We start from the raw sequence: 17,910 nt of genomic DNA, 5'->3' as shown, positions 1-17,910 counted from the left end.
GGATTTCTTAGGTGGATTCCTCATCCTATCCAAAACTTCTGTAATCTGCAGTCAGTCACTTACAGACTTAACAACTTTTTGTTTCTTTGCCTTTAAAGCAAGGATAAAAGAGATTGAAGTCAGCATTACTTAGATTGCAAAGACAACTTAGATCTCTGCTTTCTTTTTAAATACACTATGGAGAAGACTTTCAATTCATCCTTTCGCTATAGCACTGGTTGTGATAATATAAATGCTTCTCACTCATCTGAAAAAAGCATTCGTGTATGCATTAAGATTACTCAACCATTCATTTTTCCTTGGTATGAGAACCAGTGCTGTTGAAAAGCTTACCTCAAAACTAATGAGAATGGCGTCACATAGCTTATAGTTTGGCATGGCACTTCCAAATGTACTTTTAGCACAATAAAAAAGGCCGATTCTTATATAAGAAAATTGCTTAGATGCAGTATAAATTTATGTAATTTTAAGACAGAGCACCAGAAAATTTTTCCTTAATTTTTTGGAAGGCATGTTGATTATTTTTTCTTAAATTGAACTTTTGGAGGTATCTTCAAGGCAATGATGTGCAAGAGGAAGAAAAAATGTGTTTGTGTTACTGCAATATGTTGGGAGAGGGGGGTGTCAAAATGAAGGGTAGCAATCCCACAGTAATTAGGTGGGTGGCTTGAAACTGCTTCTCAGCTGAAAGCCTCAACACAGATCATCTTCACTAGCAGCTGTTGCAGACATGTTGACTGGCTCCAAGGGCATGGAGAAGCAGCTCAAGTTTTCACGTGGGGATGGTGCTCTGAAGCTAGTCATTAGGGTTGAGTACGTTGAAAAGGTGTGCATATAGAGTTGGCTCTTCTGGCTCTTAAGCTAGAAGCTTTTGGGCATTAAATTTACTGTTGTTAACTTCCATTGAACAATAGCTTCCATAAGAATTAATGTGTTTAAAACCTCTTTTTAGCGTCTGCAAACTTCAGTAAGTGTTCACCCTGATGCTATTGAAAAAACTATAGATGACATCATGGAGCTGAAAAAGATTAACCCAGATATAAATCCACAGTAAGTTCATGACTTCCTTATGAAATAAACAGGGAATTATTGATTTCTTTTCAGTACCGAAGTCCGTGGACAGCTGTTTTTTCATAGCTATTTTGGTACACAATCTGAAGATGAATTTTGTTTCTCAGTGTAAGCTGCAGCTTAAGCTTTGCTGTCAAAAAACTGATGGAAAAATGAACTATCTTTTGTGGGGACTGTAATAGGCAAGTCCTGAGTTTCTTTGTCTAGCTGCTTCCTGAATCATACTTAGTACATTGTTGATGCATTGATTTATGGGGACCACTTCCCCAGGGATAAAATAGTGCCAAGGCAGGTGGTCACGGAAGTGACAGTGATGGCTTCTTAGCAAGGCTGTAGGTAGCCTTTTGGGCAGGGAAGAAGTTGGTCTGTCATAACGGGCAAACCATTGTATTGTTTCTGTCTTAAAGCTGCTTTGAGTTATTCAAACACAAGGTTTAACAACACAACACAGTTTTTTAATGCTCCAAGATCTTAGTGGTAAGAAGAGACTAACAACAAACCACTAAATCTAAAGCCAGGTATTTCAGGAGTATGTAGTAACACTTCTGTTATTGGTATAAATATTGTGTATCAGTGGGCAAAGGAGGAGGGTGCCACAGCTTAGATACTCAGTGTTGCAGAGGACACTGATAGCTGAAATGCAGAGGAAAAAAAAACAGCGGTGAAAAACTAGTGAGGGTGACATACCAGGAAAAAATGCAGAATATAAACGTGCATAGCTCAGAGCCTGACCTGTAGACATTAGTAACCGCAGCATTAGCAGTTGGGCTAATTGAAGTACTCACTTGTCAACACTGGACACTTGGGTAACAGGGTGGAATAATGCCAAGAAGAAGCAGGGAATTCATTAAAATAATATTTGTGTGACACCAGAGATCATCTGATTCTTCTTGTGGCTTTGCCTTTGGCCTCTGAGTAAAAGCTGTCTTTCGGAGAGAGGGAGAGGAGGGATGCAAATGAATGGTGCTTGCCTGAATCCTGCCCCTGAACTAGGTTACATTTGAGTGCTCTGGTCCTCATATAAGAAAGCAGAACTTAATATTTTTTGTTTAACCCAGGTGTTGTTCATATGCTAAGCGCAGAAAAAATGCTTAATTGTTTTTGGACAAGAAATTATGTGCTGGGTGTTTTACAGGACTGAGTCTTTAACTCCCATGCCTGACTCCATGGCATCCCCTCTTAGTTTGCTGAGATCTCTTCAAAACAGTGAGGAATGTGGGGCTGGGAAGTGCGAGGTAGTGCCACATGAATGAAGACAAACCCTGCCACTAAAATGCTCCCTACTTTACATTAATTACAGTTCTACTAAATTGCAGTAGTCTGGACTGCAGCTTTACATGCAAGGCACTTACTTTATACTAAACTCTTCTGGAGAAACTTCAGCAAAAGCAGGTCAGCTATTTCTTTAGGCAGGATTAAGGAAAATCCATTGGTTTGCCTGCTCTCAAACATCAAAAAACGTGCATCCAAACTGTCTCGTTGGGAAGCTCTGACCTTCCCTTGTATAGCAGACACTTAAAATCTCCTTGGGTAAGGACACGGGGACGTGTCATGCTGTGTGTTTGCACAAATCTGTGTGCAGTCAGTTTTGTTCATGTAGCATCTTTGCAGAGCTGAGCTAGCATCCCAGGGATGTTTGCTCCGAGCTGTTCTTGACAGCAAAGGGCTGCTGTGATCTGAAGAGGAGGCGGCCCAGAGTAGTGTCCCTTTGTCAGTGCCTTTAAGTGTGTATATCCGGTGGTGGAAGCGAGTAGGTTGAATAACCAGGTGGTGACCCATGCGATCTGCACCAACTACAGGAGCAGCCTGTGAAACACTCCCAGTTTGAGGCTCCACACGGGGTGGGAGCGTGAGCAGGTCACTCCTGCACGCTGAGAACCACCACCACCAGCACAGGGATGGCAGGAGGAGGGGTGAGGCATCAGCAGCTCATCTGCATCCTCTGCTCAGTGCTGCTGGGGCAAGGAGGAAAGCTCCCTTTCCCTCCATGAACAAAACGAAGAAATCCCTCCTCCATGAAGAAATTCCCCTTCCTCCGTGAACAACATTGCAGAGTACTTGACTGGCTTTAAATAGCAAGTTCAAATACTGCTTGCTTAGTATATGGTGTTCAGCTTGGAACTTAAAAATAACATTTTAATATATAAAATTGCTCTGCTTTTCCACTGCTTGTGGTGTTTTGCTCTGAACTACTGTGAGGTTACTGAGTAGTTAAAAACATGATGGCCATGCCTTAGTGATGCACTATGGCAATTCTGTCAGGCTTCTCAGCTTTCTTTGAAACGCAGCCTTTCTATAATACTGTAGGGTATAGCAAGTGAAGCATGCGAAAACTAAACACCAAAGGGGGGAAATGCTGCTTAGGTTATTCAAAAAGGGTTACAGACAGAAGTAGCACGCAGTCGTGGCAAGAGAAATGGCCTAATGATGACATCTCTCTTATTCTGTGGATTAATCTCAAAAGATAAGCAGTGAAAATCCTTCTGCTAAGGAAAATTTAACAGTATTATGGAATAAACAAAGTATTTCGGAGTACCAGATAGGGCAGATAAAGAATCTGTGCAGCTTGATAGCAGCACAGCCCGTGCTCCACTGAGCAGTGAGGATATAGATCTAACTGTGGTCCAAATTCATACTAGGCATTCAGATCATTTTAGCCTTTATTTAAAATAAGTTTTAAAATCAAGGTCATATTCCTATATATAATCAAATATTCAAATGAAATATAAAACTGCCATGCTTATGACTTGTATTTTATTATAAAAAAAATTAACCTAAAACTGAATAAATAATTGTAATTTGAAGCCTTCAAATCCAAGTTTGGCTTTTTTTTAAGGATGCATCAAGTTGATCTGCATAATAATGAAAAGAACCATTGTGATTCTTAACATGAGTCCAACAAAAAAAGTCTACCTAGAGGCAGATCTTTGAACTGTTACTTCATTTTTTTTTAATCTTCTTTATGCAGGCTATGGTGGCATGGAAATAAAATGCATGTTTTTAGCTTTTTGCTGAGTTCCCCCCTTCCTTTTTAAGTTCACTTCTCTGGTTTCAGGGCATTGTTTAGGAAGCTGCCATTTGAATGGGGGGGAAGATTCAGTGATGTGATTGTAATAGGCTTTGAAAGCTGCTGTGTATGCTTATGAGACTTTCCTATGGAAAAATTCACCATTTCAAGTTTAAAAATCCATTTTTATTTGCTTTTTAATCAAAGTAGGGCACTAAATAAGACTATGCCTTTCACAAGGCCTTATTTAATATAATACCGATCTCCTGGAAAGTCTTTAACAGTAAATAAAATGTTGGATTGAAATTCATTGATGTAACATTAAACAGGTTATTAAACAGGTATGTATGCTGTAGTGTTGTGGCATGGCTACACATGACTTAGTTGGATTACATTTGTCTTCCACCCCCAGGCTGGGAGTATCTCTTCAAGCCTGCCTGCTGCAGATCGTCGGGTACAGGAATCTGGTTGTAGAGGTTGAAAAGCTGCGCCGAGAGCCGTACGATTCAGAGAACCCGCAACATGAGGAAATGCTCCTGAAGGTATGTGCTTAAGAGACACCGATAAGGCATCCTTTATTCATGCCAACTCCAAAGGGCTAGTTTATAAACCTCTTAAGACATTGGGAGATACTATCACGTCCCTTCATCGTGTACCTGCTTTGAGATTAGACCATACAGCATGCTCATCTAGTCTGGGTGTAATGCTTGCCAGGCAAGCAGCTTGTTCCCTGATGATGAGCACGTGTCACTTGGCTGAACTGTGTCTAGGTACTGAATATACAGCTCTTACTGCAGGTAACAGCTCAGTGCTGAGCTCTGGAAAAAAACAGCAGCATGTCCTACTTCAGTACACCTTTCTTCAAGTTCTCATAATGAGAATAAACCTTTTTTTCTCCTCAGTTTCTTGTGTTTTTAAAGACATTGTTCATATATCCCAACGATAAGCCTCTAGCTTTCACAGTGTAGGATGGCAGGGTGGGAAATAATGTGCACATTTACATTTACTGAATGTATTTTCAAATGAAAAGAAAACTAGACTATTCTTTAGATAATACATGAACAACAATGAAAACCGTACCAATTGGGTTTTACTTCATGCTTTAAGGAAAACCTTGCACAGCACTAGATAAGTGTTTTTTGAAGAAGATGGTCTTGAAGCTGCAAGCAGGGAGAGAGCTAGAGAGCTTTTTTATATTGGAAGGAAACTGAGGAGAGAATAAAGAGGATGGAATATAGTCGAATAGCAAGTCCCAGTATTTCTTCTGATTCTTCTGATCCTACTTCTGATCATAGCTAGTGCAAGATGCTTCAGAGAAACGGCAAGAATAGTGAATACATTAACTTGTACAGAAAGAAAATGCTTTCTTACAGAACTTTCAGAGGTCTTAAAATAAAAAATAAATCAGGTTTTGTTCTTAAATAAAAGTACTGAAATCTGTTTTTACTGTTTTTAAATAAAGTAAGTTTAAGTACTGAAAACTTTAAGCAGTTCCTTTGACTCTGCCCCTGCTCCAGGAAAATATTCCTAAACGCATTGTGCACCTGCATCGCCCAGTGTGCAAGAAGTAGGGTGTGAGGTGATCATGGGTGAGGAGCACTGAGGAGCTGGCTCTTTTCTTGCCACCTGGCATTTGGGGACCTGGTTCTTAGCTGCTCCTGAAAATGGTAGCTGTGATGTGTAGTCACGTAACATTTAAAGACAAAAGCAGAGTAGAACCTGAGCATTTGTCAGAAGGGAAGTTAAACAGTGCAGCTTACACTGTAAAATTCCTAATGCTGAAAGAAGTATCAGTGTCTCCATCTGTCTTCTGCGTAACCTGTGCAATAGCACTTGCAAAAGCAAAAAGCCTGCTGTAAATTAATTGTCATGTCAAATAGAAAGATGTTCAATGGTTTAATTCAGCTTCCAGTCCACACTAGGGAAGAATAAGCCAGTAGATTTTCTTTGCTTCTAGGTATTTTGCTAAGTGATCTCTGCAATGGGTAATTCAAGTTCCTAATGCCTATCGTTTATTCATGTTTACCAGGAGGGCAATTTATGAATGAGAGGAAGATTAACTTAATGTGATTGAACTAATAAATAATACTGTGTTTAGTGTCGATGGATGAACAGGGAAGACACTAAATATTATTTAAACACTGCATGATGCTTTATGCAGTCGTGGCAAAGTGAAATCATTAAAAGTTTTAACTTTCCAAAGGTACTGAACTTTAAATGCAGTCTGAATTGCTAAAAATTAATACACCTTCTGTGTGGATTACTTGAGAAATGTGCATACTCCTCTTTCCATTGGGTAGGCTTTATCTTTTATCTAAGTGTGTCTTGAGGCCATATTCACCAGCTTATGGTTTATGGGTAACAGCTGATTTCTCAATACACTCTGGAAAGCATAGGTTTGCAATATGGCACATAAGATGTGCAGAAAGGTATGTATTTGTCAGATGTCAATTTAGGCTGCTTTTAGGTGCCTAGCAACGTGATATTTAGGCACTAAGTCACTGGGCCAGCACAGCTAAGTAGATTTATTCTAGCTGAGGATCTGGCTTGTTGGATCTGGCTTGTTAAATCACTTTCTCCTTTTTATTTATTTATTTTTTTTGTGAGATCAATGAATGATTCACCCCTTAGTTAAATACGAAGGTGGAAAGAGCTGTTCTTGTATGGCTTTTTTTCTTTCTATATTCTTCAATTTGCTTTTCAGCTCTGTGGTAGCCAAGCCAGCACCCTCGATTTATTACCCTTCTGGAGACTTGCAAAAGATGCTGGAGAAAAGATTGCTGTGGAGCCTTAGGGACCTGAGGGCTGATTGCCTTCCTCTCTGCCAGTGATTTACAACCAACTTTCAACCCGTTCCTATCTCGGTGCTTATGGAGGCAGGATCTAGTTTGATACACAAAGCACGAACAAAATAAGTCCTTGTGCGAGATGTTGCTGCGCTTGCAGATAAGGTCAGAAGGACCTTCTAGGGCTGAAATGGCTGCAGAACTTGAGTGGTTTGGTTCCCCCCTGCAACCTTCTTCACCCCCAGGAATTTCATTTGTTCTTCTGCTCTGGTTGCTGGAATAGCAATACAGATCTGTTACACAAGATTTTACCTTGCTTTAAAGAGAAGAAAAAGTCATGCCAATGTGTTGAGGCTTAATTATATTCTACCTGTGATCTTCCTAGCTGTGGAAATGCTTGAAGCCCAATTCGCCACTGAAAGCTCGGATTTCGAAGCAGTGGTGTGAAATTGGTTTCCAAGGTGATGATCCTAAAACAGACTTCAGAGGGATGGGTCTGCTGGGATTATATAACTTGGTGTAAGTATGCTCCTTTAGAGATGTATTTATGTGTATCCAAAGTTTTGAAAAGCAGCATAATATGCAGGGTTTTTTTAGCAAGTCTGTGGGAATAACTTTGAAAAGCGTTAGGGACTCCATATCAAAAACTGAAAGAATTTATTTTCTTTCCCAGTTTTTTTTGGGGGGGGGGGTGTTTTCTCTTAGTATTCCTCGTTCAACAAGGTTATATTGCTTGCTAAGTGTTTTTTTTTCCCCTCCCTGTAACACAGTAAGTTAACACTCTTCCCCCAGGAGAGAAACTGTAAAATATATTTTCACCAATATCTGGAGGATCTCTTTAAACAAAATGCCCTGGGAGGTGGGAGGGTTATGTTACTGCTCATCTTTCTTGTTTTGGAATTTTTATACTGAATTCTTAAGTAAAACACTTGAAGTCTGGCCACTGATGGCAGACTTCTGTAGTTGGACTGCTTTTCAAATTTTTCTATACCCAATATTAAGCAGTGAGGTTTACATAAATATTCCCTCTGCCTTGTGCAGGCCAGGTGTTTGGTATCTTCTGGGGCTAGCAATTTAGGAATTGATTGTTCCCTGTTATTTCCACCAGCCCTTGTATCTGCTGCAGGTAATAGATACAAGATTTATTTTGCTAAAAATAACCTCTCCCTGGGATGGAGGGGGGAATAAATACTTTGTTTTTCTATGTTGAGGGACATTAAAAAAAAAAATAAAAATAAATGACTGTATGTCATCTCTAGCCAAGACCAGTGAAGGATCTGGACTCTAGAGTCTGCTCTGAACTTCCACTGGACTTCCTACCACGTATTTCACATCACAGTCTCCTGTGTTGACTTTTATCTTGCTTAGTGAATCTGCCGGATCAAGGAGCCTGATCTGCTTTATCTTCAGCTCTGCAGTCAACATGCACTAGTAATAAGCAATAGATCTTTTGTAGGATGGGCAGAAAGGCGAGCCTGGTAACCCACGCTCACTAGCAGCTTATGGGATTGCACTTGTCATTTCAGGCTGCTTTTATCTTTCTCTTTGGGGGTCTGAGTGGTAGTTGAATGAATTCAACATGTTAAAGCTATTAATACTGCATAGTGCATGTAGTGATATTTAAAGGGCCTGGCACGGGCATGTATGGACAGCTTGTGACTTAACAAAAAAAAAAAGCAAAGCAAGTTTTAACAATTTAACCTAAACATATCTCTTCAGGTATTTTGCTGAATGGGACACTGAGGTAGCCCAGCAAGTTCTTTCTGATTCTCTTCAGCCTAAATACAGGTAATGCTTTAGCCTAGAAATGAATAATCTGAGAGAGTACTGTACTGGCTGTTGTTTTGGGAAGGGGACCGTGTTTTCCTTTTGTTGGACATGTGTGAGTATTGCCACATGCTATCTGTTTTCAAGTGCTGATCTTGAAAATTGATCAAATTTAAGAGGAAAACTTGTATACTGAATCTTAGAAATAGTGAAACTTAGCGTTAAATGTTTTCACTTAATTTCTGATTTCAATTGATTTTATGTTTTTATTTACCTTTGTTTTAATTCTTTTTTCTTTTCATAATGAAGGGAAGTCTCTAAGAAGGAACTAAGGTATTTTTTTCTTTCTCTTGGTTTTATAAGATTCTACATGTAAATAATGATCAAACCATGCTGCAATTTGGTGTGTTATAAGCTGAAAATCGTTAATGCAACACAGAGATCCCTATTCCTTTCTCTAAATGCTGCAGTGTTAATTTCAACTTAAGCTAATGGTGCACAGCTGGGTACATCTGAATATGCTAATAAATATATAAAGAATAAGATCAACCTTGCTTGCTGTAGCTAAAGCGCTACTTCATTTTTTTATTTTAAGATCTATCTAGTAACAAATTTAACCAACAAATCCAACAGTTTTGGGGTGACTTTTGGGAGGGTGTCTCAGCAGTGCAAATATGATCACAGCAGCTGTGACTGGCTTTATAATCCAAAACACTCTATGCCAAGAGTTTGTTAGCATAGCTGAAAATCCACTTTATTATTCACATACTTTGACTACCTTGACTAATGATTGGTCTGATCTGGCTAGTCCAATATCCTGACTTCTGAGAGATCAGGTACCTTCAGGTGCTGAAAACCTCGTATTGTGAACAACAATTCATGAGGAGACTTATTCCGTAACTGCTGGGGGAATGGGTGTCTCTTAGCCAGTTCCACAGGAATCAGTTGTCTCAAAATACATCTTTTATTTTTTTCCCCTCTTCTTCTGCCAGTAGTGCTAGATACCCCCATAGCAGGGGTGTTTGCATCTGAATCCTGTATAGCTTTTGATCTCCCCAGTGTTTTGTGGTTGAGTTACCAATGGTAATTCTGTGACAAAAAGTGCTTGGAGGGTTGAGGGGAATGGAAGTGCGATAGACTTTGATCTTTGACTTAAATGCTCAAATTTAGTTTGTCTGGCATTTCTTTCTATATATTCACATTTACTTTCTCACTACAGTATCCCCCTAGGTCTGGTCTTCCCTTTATGTATTGTGCTGCCAATGGATGCTTTTAATTAATGTGCCTTGATAAAAAGGCGTTGTCACAATGCTTAAACAGTATTATAGAAAATAGCCAAGATTTTTGTTTAACTGAACAGAAGATTACATGGGAAATGAAACAATACTGCACGGATGCTGAATATTTGCTGTCAGGGCTGAGAATCCCATCAGTGTTCTCCACTTCTGTGTGTGATTTCCAAGGACTATCTTGCAGTTCTGTGTGAGCATGTGCGATTTTTACCCCTTGAAAGAGCATTTGCTAGAAGACAGATGCTGCTCCTGGTGCCTGTGGTGTTTTCCTGGTGTGGTTGCTTAGCAGCAGTGCTGGTTTCTGATGTGATAATGATCAATGTAGCTTCTATTTTTGTTGAACTGCATTGCTTGTCCATATCCTAAGAGTACCACCTTTTATTATTCAACACTTGCTTGGGGTTTTTTAATAGATGTTATGCCACAACCTACAAAAACGACTAAGTTTTTAGACAATAAGCATAGACTGGTGTAATCCTGCACACCAAACCATATAAAATGCAAAATTTTGTTCCAACGTATGTCACCCGGTAACAGGTCAGGGTGGGTGTGAAACTCTCAGCAACTTTAATACTTAAAGGCAATAATTCTTAAATATTTTACTTGCCTGAAGTTCAGGGCATGGTTTTTAGTATAATATAAGCTTACTGTAATTCAAGTATAGTCCAAGAAGGACACTTGCACACTTAGGTGTCTATAATTTGGGATCTAAAGCCTGCAATCTCAGAGCTGCCTTACAGTAAGGTAAGGTAAAACTCCCACCAGACTCTAAACCATAGCGCACTGGTGAGGGTCAGTCCCTTGCCTGCTTGTAGTTGGTGATAAATGCAGGCAATGATTTCTTCTAAATTTACACTGAGTAGATGCAGGTAAAACCTGGTTAGTGGAATATCAGCTGCTGATGGTTGCATCATGCAGCTTTTTTTTAATGTTGAACATTAAACAAATGAACAAATTTAATTTAAATGTTTCCCTTTCCAGTTCTGTTTTATGGGAAGGGATCTTCTGTATTCTTGAAAACATTTGCGTTATTGTGCTGAACAACAAGAAATTCAATTCCTTAATTTTGGCTGTTGAATGACTTCTAATTTGGTTGGACATGAAAAATACTCCTGCAATAGAAAGGTTGTGTTTGCCTCCTCAAGTGGATCGCATCTCCAGTGATGAATGTCATGTACGTCTTTGAGAAAATGAAGGCTAAAATCATCATCCATTTGCTGAAAGAAATTTGGTATCTTCTGGTTTTTGTGCAGCTCAAAATTAATTGAGGTGGATTGTTTTTATGGCCAATATAGAAAATAACTGGCTTTTACTGAGAGCAGTGATGTAGGTACGTACTTTGGTCATCATTACCAAGCTTACCAGTGATACCATAAACCAAGTTAGCTATTTCTAGCTATTTCCAGTCTCCCTATACCTATTCAGTCAGAAGCAGAGTTAAAGAGGATTAGCCCTATCAATAGAAGTAAAATACAGTTTATTTAATGTTGTAATAACAAAGAAATCAGAAGGAAATATATGTCAGCTAGCAATTCATGTTAATATCTGCATTTTATTTTTTCCAGCCAATTCAGCAAAGCTGAATGGGAGAAGAAAAAGTTTGATAAGGCAATTGGGTAAGTTTTTGCCAGAACACAACAGTTAATACTGATGCTGCATATTTGAAGGGAACAGAGTATTGCTTGGTTACTTCTTTAAGGATTTTTTTCAGTGTACATACTAACATGTATTGTCTTAACCATATCTTCGTTTTGATCGAAGATTAACCTACTTTGAAGTAAGAATTGGGGGTAGAGGGTGGAATCTTGTAACAAAGAAAAGGCTTTCTTGCGTGTGCTATGAATAGTGCAGTTATAAATATCTGTTTAATTCTTCTTAATGCATAATATGAGTGAGTCTCACCTGTCTCTGTCAGAGGCAGGTTCTGATCTGCTTTCAAGAAAGTATAACTGAGTGTAACTGAGAATCTGTAATGCAGTATTTTAATGCCAGTACTTCATTGTTCTGTGGAACTGTGGAACTTGCTGTTAAGGACTTGTTTCCGCAACTAAACAAGTTTGCTTTGCTGTGTTTTTTTGGGAAGTGGTCATTGCCAGAAATCTTGAGCTTTTTATACAACAGATTTACAAATTCAGAAAGAACTTCTAACTTCTGAGTTCCATTGTGCCTAAATACACTTTCCTTGCTGATCTGTCTTAGCAGGACAGGGTGTTGTTTCATAGGTTAGATATTCTCTTTTCTGTTCCTAGCATGCCCTGATTTAGGATTTTGGCTGTGCATCTAGTTCTGTGTTGGGAAGAAATGGGAGGTGACTCAGCTGCATCTCTTTCACAGGCTTCTTAGTCATATGAATATCATTATGGGATCAATTGTATAAACCTTTATGTTTCTAACTGTGGATACCGAATTCCAGTTGGGCAGATGGGTTAAAACAGCAAACGTCAGGTCACCTTGCAGGCACAGCCACCGTGTGGAGTGCTTACCCTGTATCAGAATTGAGTCCAGGGACTCCCGGGCTTGTTTTCATTTCATAGGAATGAATCTCTGCTGCTCCACTGAGAACACTGGCACAGTGATGAAACTCCTGTTTTCACTCTGACCATATGTTTCACTAGGGAAACACTGCCATTAGAGAGTAGAAAGCAGACAGGATAAATGTTTTTCTAGTTTTCCATCACACTTGGAAGCTCACAAGAGGGAGAGTCAATACACCTCAGTATCACCTAATCTGCCATGTCAGTGACAATTTCTTACAGCCTGTGGAAAGAAGACAAGCTCTCTGCAAATGTTTCTCTTTCTTACAGCTACTCTTTTGCTATTGTGGGTATTAACATAACAGACCTTGCATATAACCTGCTGGTGAGTGGAGCTCTGAAGACCCACTTCTACAATGTTGCTCCAGAGGCACCAACACTCACCCACTTTCAGCAGACCTTCTGTAAGTAATGAGGGGGGGATAAATACTCCTATTGTACTCCTACTAGTGCTGTTTTTTCTGCTCTTGCAAATAACAGAGTACTGTAAATTGGCTGACACAGCACAAATACCATCATGCTGGTCTTGCTGTCCTGACTTTAGAATACTTGGATCCAGTTCTTAGTTGTGATGCATGCCACCATCAAACCAGGGAGTAGAACAAAACAAAGTGCATGAACTAGTGCCCCTCCTACCTGCTTAAACTGCTTTTAAATAATAAGAAGAAACTTAAGGTATTTTCCCCATAAATCCATCTGTATTAAGATATCTGCATTCAAGTGGCTCACTGCACCCTTCAGTAGACTTGTCCCCCCTGAGAATTAATTCTTTTTCCATCTCTTTCCCCTGTAATTGAGCATCCCTTCTACAGCACAGACCTACTGTGCATCCTTGCCAGAAGGGCACGGCAGCAGGTGCTACATTTCTAATGTTTTTTGAAATGTAGGCAAGGAACTGATAACACAAGTCAAGATGCACTGTTTTCCCTATTTATGTTAATTCAAAAAAAAAAAGCCACCAAAACTGTGCAAGTTGGCTATTTAGGTAGCAGACTTTTTGTTTTGCAGCTATAATACTTTTTATTGCTTGACCGTATAAATAGCAAATATTAGTGACCTGCTCATCTTTTATTAAATAATGCAGGCATTTGAGGTTGCTATTCAAGACTCATTCACCCAAAATCTTACATGGGCAGATTCCATACTGAAGCAGGGATCCCCTTCTTGTGATGGCTTATGGGTTGCTGCCCTAGATACACTGGCTGGTAGGAACTTGAGCAGTTTAGCTGTTACACTTCTGTCTTTGTCAGTGGTCAGCTTGATAAATAAAGGACAGATAAGTATCTACCTAAATATCTGCTAAGATTTGAACATGTGCTTAAGATACCTCTTGAATGAAGTTTCTCAAACAGGTTGAGAGGAAAAAAATGTGACTTTGTAAATATAGAGTGAAATTTAAGCTAGAGTTATGTGTTTTTTATTTCTAATTACAATACAATGAAATAAACGAATAAAAGCAATTAAGCCCCTTTTACAACAAATGTCATCGCTTCTTGAAAGCACAAATAACTTGTATGCCTTGCTGTGTCAGAATGAAAGGTTATGCATCCTCAATGGTTGATCTGCTGTGGAAGCTGGGATCAAGAGGTGGTGTCCAGTTCACTGAAGTTCTGGTGCTAGATGTAAGGTTTTTCTCAGTGCTGGTTCCTCTTCAAGCCTAAGGTGGCACAGAACTAATAGGGTAAAGGCCTTAATAAAAAAAAAAAAGCTTGTGTGTTAAACACAATTTGTCATCAAGCTTCTTCGTAAGGCAAGGATATCTTACCAAAGCTAGTTGTTCTGTGTATCACCTTGCTTGTCTTTCCAGGACCATGGACATAAATGTTAAACAACCTTTCCTGCAAGGTCATGCACACACAAGTAAAACTATGTTGTGTCTGAGGAAGCTGTAACTGTTAGTTACTTACCAGTATACACTTTTTAGTGGATATTAAGCACTGTTTCTATGAGGGGAAAAATCAGTGAGGCAGAACTTCAATATAAACAAAAGGCCAGTGGAATATCATTAGTAGTATCTTCTCCTACTCATTAGTTTAATGTTTTAGTTCATGTATCATTTAACATGGCCAAATAACATTAATAGCTCATCATCCATATGTCAAGATGCTTAGCGATTTCTTGTAATTATTGGAAGAAGTTCTGCCAATGTTCATCAAATCTTGAGTTTGCCCCTGAGTGAATTTTCTAAAAAGCTTCCCTAAAATTCTGTTAAAGAGAAATATTCCCGAATCAAGGAAACTTTTCTAAGTATGAGATGTCTTCCTGAAGTGAATCTCCAGCTGTTAAATGTCCAGCATGTGTAATGCCAATGCTATGGCAGCAAGCACTTCCAGTTGTTTTAGTTTCACATGCTAGAAGTCATATATAGTGTTGCAGCAGGGGTCTTGCAGGTGGGTTTAATCTTATCCCTGCATAGCTTCATGGAGTCTCAGACCTTGGTGACCAGAATTCTTTGTGTGCATCATAGTTATTAATTGCAGGTTTCTTTCTAATTTTGTAATCTTTACTGTATTTCTCATTCTTTTCATTCTTTTGTAGGCTACTTAATGCATGAATTCCACAAATTCTGGGTTGAAGAGGACCCACTGGATATAATGGAGTTCAACCGTGTCAGAGAGAAATTTCACAAGCGAATCTTGAAACAGCTCCAGAACCCTGAGATGGCTTTGTGCCCTCATTTTGCTGCATCAGAAAGTTTAATCAATATGTAGTTACTCACTTGATTTTATTTGGGAACACTGTCTCACTCTTGTGTTAGGTCACTGTTTAGACCATCACTAGCATACTGAAAGACCATGGCGATTGTATGCATGTTTTTGGTGCAGTATTCATCTATTTTTGTCACAAGTACTAGATCCCCTTATGCTTCTCTTTGGGGATTTCTCATTTTAAATGGGTGCTCATATTGCGGCATTATGCAGTGTTACATTCTGAATAGATGTCCAGGTATCAGAGTTTTTTCTATTTTTTTAGACTTTCCTCATAATTCAGCATTGAACAATTGAAATGTATTTCTCTAGCTGTGTTTTTGTATATGTGGAATAAGTAGCTGGATCTTGTATTGTGAAAGCTTTTTAACTTCTCGGTATGTTTTAAGATTATTGGCATTTCAAGCAAAATATATGTTTGGACCTCGTCTAGAAGATAATGTGTGTAACTTAATCTGATGCAGACAAACACATTAAAGTCCAATTTTCTCCACACAGCCATATATGCTTAATGCAGAATTAATGAGGCTTATGAGATACAAGTTTCAGTAAGAGATTTATGCAGAATTACAATCAGACTCCACAGCTATATGAATACCAAATGATCTGGTGATGCTAATACATTCCTAGTGAAGTGCAAACACACAACTACTGGTTGCTGGCACCAACACCACCATGCTGAAGCATAAATTCCTGCATGTTCCTTTGGCTGTACCGGGGTTACTATTCTGTGTCACATGTTGGAAGGCAATGTGATTTGATCACACCATGCTTGGTGAATTCAGGGGAGCAGAAATGAAAATATATATTTTTTGAACTACTAAAACTGTAGCGTTGGTTGTCAATTCAGTTCATAAGAACTGGGAGAAATAATTGACTAGAAGGTTTAGAGCAAAACCACCTAAGTTTCCTAGACTACTTTAAAAAATAAAAATGGCAAACCACATTTTTTTCTAAAAACATGAATGAGTGAAAGTGTCTGACACAAAGAATGTGTAGTATATTGAACAGCATCTACCATGGCATTTCATACCCATGGTATTTTTTACCTTCTAAGCAAGCAATTTTAGTATTATATGTTTGTGTAAATCACTTGCATATGGAGATTAAACTTGGAGTAGTGTCCAACTACTTGTGAATTATATGAATAAATTATGTCATTCTAAACTGAAGCACTACGTGTCTTATTTTGAAGATGGGTAGTAATACAGATGTAAGCAACTTTACTAGATAAGTTCAAAGGGGCTGTGACAGCTTTGTGATAACTCCTTAGTCTGAAGAGTGGTCTGAATTTACCTGGATCAGGTTTGTTATAGTATTCCTGGTTATAGCTTGGGGCATTGCTTACTAAATAAATAAAGCAATGGGAATGTTTACACTTCTTGGGAATCTTCTTAGCTCGGATGTGAGGTGGGGATCAGGATTTCTCTGCAGGGCTAAGAAGTTGCATTCTTTGAGAACTGAACTCTAGGGGTGTTGCAATAACTAGTCTTCTCCAATGACATCAGAAATACGGAGTTGGAGAGATTAACCAGGGCATGTCTTGTATGAAAATATAACAAAAAAGTATGTATGTTTAGCTTGTAAATAATACATGGTAATAATACGTAAAACAGGAGGTTTTGGTATTGCTCTTGATGCTTATAACACTTTCTAACAACAGTTTTCACTGTTTCAAATCTTACTCACCTTTCCTTTCCCATCTCTTTCACTTAAATTCGTTCTGCAACATGTTAGTCCGCACTGGTTTATTTTTAATCTTTTGCATGGGAGTTTATGGAGCTGGCGTGAAGGTCCCTGCTACCTTTTTACTGGTGTGATCTTCTTAGTTGTTATGACTTTTCCCAGGGTGTCAACTTCAAATAAAATCAGCAAATGTCATCTGGCTCTGTGTCAGATTGTGTCACTATAATCTAGCTGCTTTGGGTGATTTTTTCTTCCTGTCTTGCAGGGAGATGGGTTTAATGAAGCTATGTGTGAAGTTCTTTCGCCTGTAGAGCTCTTGCTTGCTCTCCTGTGGAGCTTATTTTACTGCCCACTTGTGCTTTAGCTGTGGCCTGTGACATCCTCATTCTTAAGGTCCTTGTTAAGCCTGGGGCATAGAGTGTTCCCAGAGGCTGTGCTGCAGGCTGAAACTGAAAATCTAGAATGAAAAGCTGGACTTTTCTTTAAAAAAAATAATCATAATTTATTCCACCACTCATATCTCCAAACTGTGACCTGTGAGGAACTGGTTGCTGCTTTCTCTAGAGAACAGAAAATAAAAGAAACAGCCAAAAAAAAAAAAAAGTGTAAAAAGTTGTTTCAATAAAGTAGACTCAGTGTTTATACTCACTGCAGGGAGCAGGTTTTGGTTTAATTAAGAGCGGAGTAGTTTTAGGCTGGTTTATTTCTACACACATATTTATAGCAGTAGAGAAATTCCATTGTACGCATGCAGTGAGGCTTCAAGAAATATTTCTCCTGGCTGTCTCCTGCAGCAGCACTGAAGCTGGACTGGAAAATTTCCTGTGGTGTAGAGGGTAAAGAGCATTAGTTCGCTGTCCTCATTAACAGAAAAACAACCTTTATAAACACCTGTACCCACTTTGTGGTGTGTGCTGTGTGCTCTGCATGGCAGTGCTGGCTGAAGCACTTTGCTGCAAGCGGCGAGTTGTCAGCAGCTGAAAGAAGTGCTCTTAGGTGGAGCACGAGGTGTGTGAGCAGAGTGCTGATGCTCGGGTTAATGAGCCCAGGTCTGCTGCT

The 17,910-nt window shown here is 39.1% G+C and overlaps 1 protein-coding gene across 10 annotated transcripts in view; it reads left to right on the top strand.

Annotated features, from left to right (window-relative positions):
• ELMOD1 (ELMO domain containing 1) overlaps positions 1 to 16,332 on the top strand; it is a 42,529-nt gene extending 26,197 nt beyond the window's left edge. For 8 of the 10 annotated variants that reach the window (XM_083805782.1, XM_083805783.1, XM_083805780.1 and 5 more), the window contains exons 5-12: positions 953 to 1,050; positions 4,491 to 4,620; positions 7,250 to 7,383; positions 8,584 to 8,652; positions 8,941 to 8,964; positions 11,489 to 11,539; positions 12,728 to 12,861; positions 14,996 to 16,332. In XM_083805782.1, coding sequence (XP_083661908.1) covers positions 953 to 1,050; positions 4,491 to 4,620; positions 7,250 to 7,383; positions 8,584 to 8,652; positions 8,941 to 8,964; positions 11,489 to 11,539; positions 12,728 to 12,861; positions 14,996 to 15,168 — 813 coding nt within the window. In that variant the 3' untranslated portion in view covers positions 15,169 to 16,332. The remainder of the gene's footprint in view (positions 1 to 952; positions 1,051 to 4,490; positions 4,621 to 7,249; positions 7,384 to 8,583; positions 8,653 to 8,940; positions 8,965 to 11,488; positions 11,540 to 12,727; positions 12,862 to 14,995) is intronic. The other 2 variants (XM_083805789.1, XM_083805781.1) reach the window with 1 other exon arrangement.
• Positions 16,333 to 17,910: the final 1,578 nt, after the last annotated feature.

Source organism: Anser anser (genome assembly GCF_964211835.1).
Source record: "Anser anser genome assembly, chromosome: 1".
Taxonomy (NCBI): Eukaryota; Metazoa; Chordata; class Aves; order Anseriformes; family Anatidae; genus Anser; species Anser anser.
This window is presented reverse-complemented; position numbering and strand designations above follow the sequence as displayed.